The 11,158-nt window shown below is 42.3% G+C and overlaps 1 protein-coding gene across 1 annotated transcript in view; it reads left to right on the top strand.

The window, feature by feature from the left end:
• The first annotated feature begins 3,786 nt into the window (after positions 1 to 3,786).
• The window catches only part of NUP85 (nucleoporin 85), a 28,779-nt gene continuing 21,407 nt past the window's right edge, over positions 3,787 to 11,158 (top strand). The window contains exons 1-2 of the mRNA XM_069076453.1: positions 3,787 to 3,964; positions 9,958 to 10,051. Of these exons, the coding sequence (XP_068932554.1) occupies positions 3,932 to 3,964; positions 9,958 to 10,051 (127 nt within the window). The 5' untranslated portion in view covers positions 3,787 to 3,931. The remainder of the gene's footprint in view (positions 3,965 to 9,957; positions 10,052 to 11,158) is intronic.

Genomic DNA, 11,158 nt, shown 5'->3' with positions numbered 1-11,158 from the left:
GTTCCTTTCCTCATCATGCTCAATCTGACCTTGCTTCCCAAAGCAGATATAGTTGAGTGGAGTAAGTGAAAGCATTCTCATGAAATGGAGACATTGCTCTAAATTTGAGTTGGGCTTCTGCTGCAAGCAGGCCTGGGTTTCTATTTCCTGCAGGCCTGTTTTGCTTTCTGGGAAACCAAAAGTGAAACTTACCCCTCCCCTTCTATCACCCACTGCTAAGTAAGGTATTAAATGCTTTCATTGATTTTCATGGACTGAAGATTGTTTTTTTGCTCCTTGTATCTGGGTAGATTCCCAAGCTAGACTGTGAGGCTGAGAGCTCAACCAAAGAGGGCAAGGTCAGTGGGAGGGGTCATCTGCATTAGGCTATCTAACCTCAGTCTGCTTTCTGTAATTTGCCTCCCCTCCACTAGTCTGTCCTGGTGGATGCCATGCCTTTTTCTTGCAAGAACTGAATAAATGGGGGTGGCCAGGAAGCACAGCGAGTAAGAGCACCAGCTCCAGTGTCGAGATGACCTGGAGATCGAATCCCAGGCTCAGACACTTAGCACCCACCCAGAAACACCTGGCCATGTAACCTTGAGTAAGTTCCTTAACCCCAATCGCTGAGAGGTGGCCAGGTAGCTCAGCGAGTAAGAGCACTGGAGTAAGAACACCAGCTCCAGTCATCCAGGAATGACCTGGAGATCGAATCCAGGCTCAGATACTCAGCACCATACCCAGAAATAACTAGCCGTGTAACTTTGAGCAAGTTATTTAACACCGATTGCTTAAGAAAAAAAAGAATTGAATAAATGATTTCTGTTCCTACCTTGAGAAGCCTCTGAGTTTTTGATTAAATTTTTGGATAGGGGTTTTTCTTGAACACATAGTCACCAGCTGATCCAGGTACACTTCAAGGACACCACTGGGAAGATGTGAAGTACAAAATCCTCTACTCTTCCAATCAAAGTGGGACTAGGGACAGGAGGAAATTAAGGCCAGGGCCCTCTCTTCTCTTCCCTGGACTCCAAAGATTCTTTTTCTGGAGTATAGCTGGAATGCTCTCTCTTCTTCATTGCTAGGTTCTTGAATCTCTCAGGTATAAATTGGCTCAATATTTTACAGATGGCCCATAGGACATAACTAAGTTTCCTTAGTCAATCAGAACATATTTCTTGCTATGTTTGGAGAAATGCCTAGGTCTTCTTCATACCTAGTTAACAAATGAGATGTGTTCCCACCCATTAAATGTAATAGGGGTATAGTGAATTGATTGATTTATCCAGATATTTATTTATTTGTTCAGGTAATTTATTCAAATTATTCACTGACCTCCCCACCTTCACTCTGTTCTTCACTAAGAGGCTCCTTCCTCTCAGCACTCTGGAGGATGTGGACTGGGTTCACTTCTAGAAGAGCTAGACCACATAAAACAGGGTCAGGCTCTTTTTATTGAATTCTTTTGGCTCTTAGCCCTCACCCTAGAAGAGCACCTGAAAACATTACTTAAAATTTAGGTTTGGCTCATGCCTAAGGTCTCTCTGAAACATAGGGTCCCTCTCCTTTTGATGGAACTGAAATTCTAGGATGAGCAAAACCACCATGTTGGGCTTGATTTCTCCCCAGAGAGGGGAAGGTAAAAAGGCACTGGAGGTAAAATGTTGATAAGACTTAGGACGGCTATTTATTTCCTCTACACAAAAGAAAGACTTAAAACAAAAGACTCACAAGTGTTCTTAATGAGGCAGCAGTAATGATAAAAGCTGAAGCACTTTAATGTTTGCAAAGCTCCTTACAAGCTTTATCTCATTTTATCTTCACAACAACCTGGGGAGGTGGTGCTGTGTATTATCCCCATTTTACAGATGAGGAACCTGAGGTGGGCAATGGTTAAGTGACTTATCCAGGGTCAGGAAGTTTGTCTGAGGCCAGTTTTGAACTCAAGACTTCCTGAGTTCCAGGGTTCCTTCCACTGTATCCCCCTAGCTTCCTCAGTGCTACTATTATGTTGTCCTGTGAGATTTAAAATGAACAAAACATAATGCATTTTATGGGTCTGCTGAATAGACATTTTATCTTTGTGGCTCTGCCCTTTTCAAACAAGTCTCTCCAGGTCCACTTCTACTGACAGGTCAGGCCAGAACTTTGGGAGTCATTCTCTGATGCAGAAACTCCTGTTGCAGTTCAGCTCAGACTGACAGACGTCAGTATGATCTCTCAGAACACACACAAGATTGCCTTGGAGGCAGGACATGTACATCTTGGGAAAATGGAAAAGCTGGTCAGGGACTCCAAGGCCCAGGTTCAGGATGTCACTCATATCCTGGTTGGGGTTGGTGACCTCTTTCCCATCAAGTGCTCCGAAGTCTAGGCTCATGGTCTACTCTGGGGAAAAACTCTTAAACAAAGCCTGGTTTTGACTCATCTAGGTTCTGCCCAGAAGGGATTAAGTGAAGTCCTTCTAACAAAAGTACTCAATGTATGAAGGACCACTATTTATTTCCTCCATAACAAAAGAAATGCTTAAAACAAAAAAGTCTCATAAGTACTCACTGATAATTACTTAAAACATGAAACAATAATCCATCAGTCCTATTATACTCTTCTGGGAAACAGGAAAAACTTACAGGACAGTTGTGAAGCAGTTTAACATTTGTTTTCACCTCAACCTATACTGTCTGAAAAACTCACTCATGGGCCATATCTTCTGGCCAGCCAGCCATGCCTGGCTCCAAACTCCTAGACATGGTTTTATTTCCCAAAAAATGGTATGGCTACAAGTAGAACCTCCCACTGGAATAGCATTACCCAGACCCCTCAATGACTCTGCACTGCTCTAGTTCAGTAGGTGGCAGATAGGTGGCTTCTCCAGCTCATTTTACAAATGAGGAAAGTGGGTAAATTGGGTTGTGACTAGCCCAGGGTCACACAGCTATTAAGTGTCTGAGGCTGGATTTGAGTCTTCCAGACTCCAGGCCCAGCACTCCATCCACTGTGCCACCTAGTTGTCCCTCCACAGCAACAAAAATAACACTTCAAGTAAAATGAAATGAATGAGTGCATCGTTTTGGGGAATTTGCATGCTCCCTGGGACAACTGAAAGCAGTAGAGTTTAGACCTGGAGTCAGGAAGACCTGAGTTCAAATTCAGTCTCAGAAATTTAAAAGCTGTGTGTAAAGTCACTGAACCTGTTTGCCTCAGTTTCTTCTTCTGTAAGATGGGGATAATAGCACCTACCTCCCAGTGTAGTTGTGAGGATCAAGTGAGATATCACAGTGCCTGACACGTTGTATGTAAATGTCGGCTACTACTTCTATCATTACTATTACCATCCTCATCATTATCATGTGGCAGTGTTTCCCTGAAACAAGTGCAATCGCATTGACAATTTCCACCTTCGTGGATGCGTCTTGCACAGCAGCCACACTGCCAACTAGTACGGTGACTGCGGAGAAGTCCCAGAATAGGACGGGCTCCAATTCTGCTGAGCTAACCTGCATGGGTGTCTCTACTGTCATCCCAGACTGCCTCTCCGCCCATAACCGCAGGGAGGCGCAGCCTGCTCACAGATCCCATGCTTCCTAAACTCATCAAGGACCCAACAGAAAAAACTCTCTGGCCGCCTGGGGAGGCGGGTGTTTCTCCGCCTCAGAGATGGGCTGCCCACGCTTATGCCTGGTGTCAGCGAGACTGATGGAAGTACTGATGTGATGCTTCAGGATCGGCGATTTCCGAGCGGCTGCTTCCAAGTCCCGAATAGGGAGCTACCCGGAAGTGTTGCTAGAGTGAGCAAGCGCACATAAGTGCTCCAAAGTCCGAGGGGCCCTAACAGGCACTTCCGAGGCCAGCCGGGCTCTGGAGCGGGGTCCTTCGTAGGCGCGAGATCCGGCGTCTGGGTGCTTGTGGCGGCCCTCGAGCCCCAGGTGCTTGTGTTGACCGGATCGGCAGCATGGAGGAACTAGACGGCGAGCCCACGCTCACGGTAGAGTCCATGTCGAGGGGGACAGTAGGGCCAGAGACAGCCACGAGTGTACTTGATGCGTTCTCGCCTTCCGTGGGAGGTCGCTGCCCCGCCCCTCTGGGCGTCGCAGCCCAACTCGGGCGCGCGCCCCAGCCCGGCCGGGGCTTGTCGCGAGAGTCGCTTGTCTGCAGTTCTTTTGTCTCTCGCTCGCGCCTTGGCCACGCCCACACACGTGGGTGTTCCTTTCTCCTGCGCCCTGGGCGGCCTCCCTGTCCTCTATCCTCCCACCCCTCCGCGCACCTCTTGAGGAACCGAATTGATTTTTCCACGGCGTCTTCGGGGGTTTTTCTTGCTTGTCACTTTAGCTGTGTAGATGGGTAGAGTGCTGGCAGTGGAGTCAGGGGGACTTGGGTTCAAGTACGGCCTCAGCCACTTCCCATTTCTATGACCCTGTTCGAATCACTTCAGCGCTCCCAGTGTCAGTTAGCTAGTCTGTAAAATGGGGATAATGACTTCGCCTCTGTCGCAGGATTGGGGTGAGGATCTAGTGCGACAATATTTTAAAGCACTTTGCAAACCCTCGGCAAGTCACTTAACTTCTATCTGTCTCACTTTCATCAGCTGTAAAATGGGGATAATAACAGCACCCACCTGTCAGGGTTGTTGTGAGATATTTGTAAAAGTGCTTGGTACAAAGTAGGTACTATATGAATCCTTACTCCCTTTGTCTTTCCCTTCCTTCTCCCCCACCCCCCATAGTTAGTACTATATAAGTGTTAATCATTATTACTACATTGCTATTGAGATGACAGCTTTAGTCACTAATATCAATTATAGTATTGTGAATGACTAATATGGAAATGTTTAACATAATTGTACGTGTATAGCCTAGAAATGTTTGCTCACCGTCTGGGGTGGGAGGGGAATGAGATGGAATTTGGAACTCAAAACTTTAAATAAAAAATATTGAAAAAAGTATAGTAATGTTGTATAGTGAAAGGCCTGGGTTTAGTAAACAACTTTTTTTTTTTAAGCAATCGACACTGGAGCCTGGTGCTCTTAATCGCTGAGCCACCTGGCCGCCCCAACAACTTTTTTTAAAAAAGCTTTTGCATTCCAATATTATACTTTGTAGGTAATTAATAAATGTTTGTTGAATTAAATTAAAATTCTGCCCATCACACTTAATTGGGGTTCCTGAGCAACTCATTTGTTTTGTCCCCCAGACAACTCCCAAAGATGTAAAACTAGAAGAGAGTTATGGTTGAATTGCATTGGTGGAGGGGAGGATCCTAGAATAAGACATTTAGAACTGGAGTGCTTGTCTTTTATAACATAGTTGATATAACATCTCCCACAGGTCCCCTCCACACTTTTGTTGACTGCATTGCAGCCACCAGCTCTAGGGCTTCTCCTGCCTGCTAAACCCAAAGTCCATTCTCTTGAGCCTCGTCATTCATAGTAGTTTTATTTAGTCTTAGTATAGAAATGTGGCATAGTGGGCAGAGAGAAAATCAGAGATGTTTTCACAGAGGCTGTGGAAAGTACTGGAGTAACCCTTGTCTTCTCTGACTTCATCTTTGTACTTTGGTTGAATCCAGTTTCAACCCATCTGTGAGGACCAGGTTTTTGTTTAGTTCTGCACTGAATATCTGATGGCTATGCAATCAGTGAGTTTGAGGTGAGCTAGTAGTATATTGTCACCCTGCAAACTTCCCTAGGTACTTTCATATTTTAGAGTGAGCTAGCCAACCTGGGACCTCACTGTTTTCCTCATTATATTTTCTGAGCTGTTAACATTGCCCTTCTGCTGAAGCTAGTCATACTTCACATCCTCAAGTCTTTGCCATTGTTTCTCTAAGAAAGAGAATGTATGTGTTAAACTATATGGCCTTGAAGGTCCCTTCTAGTTAATAGAGTCTGTGAATCACTGCTGAAGCTAATTAGGCAAAAAAAAAAATGGTATACATAGGAAGGAGTGCATATTGTTATTTATTTTCCCCCATAAATTTATTTATTTGCTTTTTGGAGGGGGGAAGGTGGGGCATTTGGGGTAAAGTGACTTGCCCAAGGTCACACAACTAGTTTTGTGCGTGTGTGTGTAAGTGTCTGAGGTTGTATTTGAACTCACATCCTTCTGACTCCAGTGCTCTATTCACTGTGCCACCTAGCTTCCCCTTATTTATTTATTTTGCATGTTGTTTTTTTTATAAGTAGTAGTAGAATAAAACAGAATTTTTTTTAATGCCATAACCCACATAAATTACCAGCTGATATCTGCAGAGTACATGATGATCTTGAATTGACTGAAATAATGCTACTTAAGATTGATACTTGTTTTTTTAACTGTATCTTATTGATGCCTTTTGTCTTTGCACCAGTCATTTCTCACCCTCTCTAGATTGCATCCTGTTTTGGTTCCTATTCATAGCTCCTTAACTGTGGATATACTCCAGGGCTCTATCCTGGGCCCACTTGTATCTTGCTTGGTGACCTCAGCAGTTCTCATGAGTTTAATTATCATGTCTTTACAAATGATTCCTAAATTCCACATATCCTGCCTTGGTATCTCCTGAGCGTTGCTCATATCTCTCTGTTGGATATTTCAAACTAGGTTGCCTATAGACATCTTAAACTCAGCTTGTCCAAAACTGAACTCATTTTCTTTTCCCTCAACCTCACCCAAGTTCAGTTCTTCTGAACTTCTCCATTTCTGTTGCACACCTCTTTCCTTCTAGTCACTCAGATTTGTAAGCTTGGTGTCATCCTTAAATGTTTGTTCTCTCTCATCACACACAGTCAGTGGACACATCTTGCCATTTCTGTGTCCATGACATCGTTTGCATCTGACCTGATCTTTGTAGTCACATAACCACCAACGTAATTCAAGCCTACATCACCTTTCACTGCCCTAGCCTCTTAATTTGTCTTCTTACACAGCTGCCAAAAGGGATTTTCCTAAAAGTGCTGGTTATACCATGTCATAGTCCTGCTCAGTGAGCTCCAGAGGTTTCCTATCATTTCTAAAATCAAATAAAAACTACTCTTTCTAGCTTTTGAAGGCCTCACAATGGATCCTCAACCTACTTTTCCAACCTTATTATGCATCACTCCACTTTTTACACTTTATGGCCCCATTCAAGTTGGCCTTCTTGTTGTCTCCCTTGTATAATATTCCGTTTATTTTCTATGCCTCTGCATTGGCTACTGCCTCTTAGAATCCTTTTTTCTTTAAAAACTTCTCAGGCACTTTGTACATGAAAGCTTTTTCTTAAACCTTCACCCCAATTGCTTTGTATTTATTTTATGTGTTTGTATTTTATATATTTATGTATGTATATATATAGTGTGTTTCTAGAATATAAGTATATATGTGTATGTGTGTGTACATATATATCTGTACATGTTATCTCTCCTGATTGTGTGTTAACTCCTTGAGGGTAGAGGCTGTTTCATCTTTGTCTTTTCATCGCCAGTACCTGGCACATTATGGTAGGTACTTAATAAATACTTATTGATTAAATGACAAAACTAGTTAGGCAAGGCATCCAATACAAATACTTTGTGTGACATTTTATACCAGTGTTGTCAAACTCAAATAGAAATAGGGGCCATTCACCCATACATTAGAATCCCCATGGACCTTTGACTTTAGTCTGTTCATACAAATCTTTCCACTTTTCTCTGATCCCATTTCTTACTGCACAGTAATTCATTACATTCATATATCATAGTTTTTTTAGCCTTTTCCTAGTCAATGGGTACTCATTTTGTTGGCAGTTCTTTGTTCCCACAGTCACTTTTCTAACAAAAGTCCATACTGAAATCCCAAGTGGTGAACTTTGAATGCCACCAATAGTGCCTGTCTGCCCATAGACCTTCAACATTGACTGTTCACATCTTTTGTCATCTTTGCCAATTTTCTGGGTGAAGTAAAAAACATTGTTTTAACTTGTATTTCTTTGCTTTTGGTGTTTCAGAGCATGGTTTCATGTGGTCACTTGTGGTTTACAAATCTTTTTTTCTTTTTGCTTTTTTGGAGGGCAGTTGGGGTTGTGACTTGCCCAAGGTCACACAGCTAGTTTTTTTGTGGTAAGTGTCTGAGGCCGGATTTGAACTCAGGCCCTCCTGACTCCAGGGTCAGTGCTCTACTCACTGTACCATCTAGCCGCCCCAAGTTTACAAATCTTTTAAACTCTTTATATCCTTTGCCAACTTTTTGTTGAAGGATCATATATAATGAAGGGAGAATAGTTTCCAAAGAATTTTAATTGTTAGTTACCCAGAGGCCAGTGGAATGATGCATGCTAGGCTGTGACATATTACAAATAAAGAGAAGTGGCATAAAGAAGGTCATTAGAGAGATATATGACGAGAAGAGGAGGGAGGAAAGCATGTATTGAGAACAAGGATCACCAATGTCCACATACTTTTATGGAAATATCAGGTATCTAGAGCATATTAGAAGGCTTGCAGAGGACTTTTGGGAGGATATGTATAAGAATCACACAGAGTGGGAAGGTGTGGTCTACTGCTGCAACAATGTCAGTGAGGTTACAGATCCATCTGTTATGGGAATGGGAATTTAACATCTTCCCTGTCCCAGGCCCTTTGATAGGCTTAAGTGACTCTGAGAACCTTCCTTGATTTGCAAATATACTCTGCCCCCTAATAGGCTGAAAGTGGTCACATGGAGCCTGTGGCAGGAAGCTTGTTTTTCAGGAATGCCCACATCTAGTTACTTTGTGATTGGGCAGTGGGTCAAGAGAGTTGTGTCATTCTCTGAGCTAGAAGAAGGCTATATATACCCTGATGTGAGGTTTTGTTTTGGGGCTCACTTTGAGAAGAATTGTGTGATTTGGCCAGAGGAGACTCTGGGCAGCCATTGAGTCCCCTGGCTTTGAAAACCCAGATGTTGGTGCTTCCCTCTCTGGTAACTGATTAGGTATGGATGTAATGGTCAGACAGTTGGAACCCTGTCTGCTGATGTTTCTCTGTATTTGTTGTCTGCTTGTAAGTTGTTTGTATTCTCTGAAGTTCATGGTGCTGACCTTTTCCCTCTGAACAGGTAAATGACATATGTTTGATTAAAGCAAGATTGTTAACCCATTTTGAGTTGCTATCCTTTAGAAAAGCAGACCGAAGAACCTGTGTTGGCCACCACTCTGGGTATGCTAGGGTGCTTGCTGCTACACCATCCAAATATTATTTTAGGTATAAGGTAATAAAGTAGTCTGATATGATAATAGCTGATGTTTATATAGTGTTTTAAGATTTACAAAGTCCTTTGAATACATGTTGATCCTCATAATGACTCTGTGAGGTACATATTGTACAGGTAGGATTATCCCCACTTTACAGATAAGAAACTTGAGGCTCAAAGAAGTTGAATGACCAAGTAATCCATGGTCAGTCAGCAAAGGCAAAATACATTAAATAAAGTGTATTTTAAAATCTAAAAACCATTCTTAGCTCATGGGCAGTACAAAATGACAGTTCAGAATTTGCTGACCCCCTACACTATAGCATGGCAACAGCCTTTAATGAAATGTGTGGTTCTTAAATTGTCAAAGATTGACTGTACTTGCTACATTTGGTATAAAATCCAACAGTGTTGGTTGTCCATATCCAGAGATGATGCTACTGACTGTCAGTTTGTATTCTGAGTTGTTTACTTGGGGGTAGTATGTGCTTTAATTATAACACTCCTCTTAACTATTTGCATTTGTTCCACAGGAGACTTTCTTTAGGGGCACAGTGTATAACTGTGGAACAGAACAACTAAAGTTTTATTTAGTTGTATTTATTACAAGGGATTGATTCAGTGACTTGTTTTATATGACTTTATAACTAATCATCTTGATAGTATCACATTTATATAGGCACTGAAGAAGTATTTCTGATTGCTTATTACTGATTTTAGGATTGTGTAGACAAATCATTGGATACTTTGAGACTTCAGATTTCTTTCATCAAGGAGAGTTTGACAGTTATCTTGTCTTCCTTCTTTCTAGTTGATTCCGGGGGTGAATTCCAAGAAGAGGCAAATGTGTTTTGAGTGGGGGCCTGGTGAGATGCTGGTGTGTGAAACCTTGTTCAGAAAAAAAGGTAAGTAATTCTTGCTCTCTTTTTGTGCAGATTCCCCTGGGCAGCCTTTCTTGGGCTGTCTGTATTGTTAGGGATCTTGACCAGCTGGGGCATGAGGAATTTGGATTCATTTCTGACTGTTTTAAATTTTGGAAGCTTATGTGGTTGTATAGACTTAGTCAAGACTGAGAATCTCATTAAGCCTGAAAAACATCCAGTTTAGGATAACTGTCAGTGTGATAGGTCTTCCTGGCCTGAGGGTGAACGTGTTTCTTGCCTACAGATTGATTTAATTCTCGTTCAACAGAAGCTTCCATTTTTGGTTTTCTCTGCCCACTAAGACTGTTACTGTGCTTTACTCTTCTTAACAGCTGCTTTTATTAGAATGACATTTTCAAGATGCTTTGGCTAGTTCTTATTTTCTATTTACAGGGTTAAATAGATTGAATAATTGTTTGGGTTTTGTTTTTTTTTTTTAATGAGATCTGGGACTAATTACTGTAGCATGTCCAGAGATATGTTTATTGGGAAGCATGCATCCTTTTATTTTTATTTTTATGACTACCACCCAGATGGGTCCAGTGTATTCAGTGAATATTTTTTTTCAGCAGTAGCATAAAAACTTCAAAAAAAAGCTCTTGTGTGGCCCGTCTAGGTGGCACAGTGAATAGAGCACCGGCCCTGGAGTCAGGAGGACCTGAATTCAAATCTGACCTCAGACACTTGACACTTACTACCTGTGTGACCTTGGGCAAGTCACTTAACCCCAATTGCCCTGCCCTCCCCCCTCCAAAAAAGCAAAAATAAAAAAAAAGCTCTTGTGAAGTTACTGTAGTGCCTACTGCCCCTTCAGCTGGGAAATCTTGCTACTTTTTAGAGAGATTTTTTTTTTTAAAGCAGTTGGGGTTAAGTAACTTGCTCAAGGTTACACGTCCAGTTATTTCTGGGTGGGTGCTAAGTCTGAGCCCGGATTTGATTCCAGGTTATCCTGACTCTGGGGCCGGTGCTCTTACTCGCTGTGCTACCTGGCCTTTTTTTTTTTTTTTTTTTTTCTTTTTGTGGGTGAGTGTGTTTAAGTAAGTTGCCCAAGGTTACTTGGCTAGTTTGTGTGTGTGTGTGTGTGTGTGT

Source organism: Petaurus breviceps, unplaced genomic scaffold (genome assembly GCF_028583685.1).
Source record: "Petaurus breviceps papuanus isolate PSGF00001 unplaced genomic scaffold, PetGlider_PUasm1.0 90925, whole genome shotgun sequence".
Classification (NCBI taxonomy): domain Eukaryota; kingdom Metazoa; phylum Chordata; class Mammalia; order Diprotodontia; family Petauridae; genus Petaurus; species Petaurus breviceps.
Note: the sequence above shows the minus strand (reverse complement) of the source record. Positions and strands in the feature narration are given on the sequence as shown.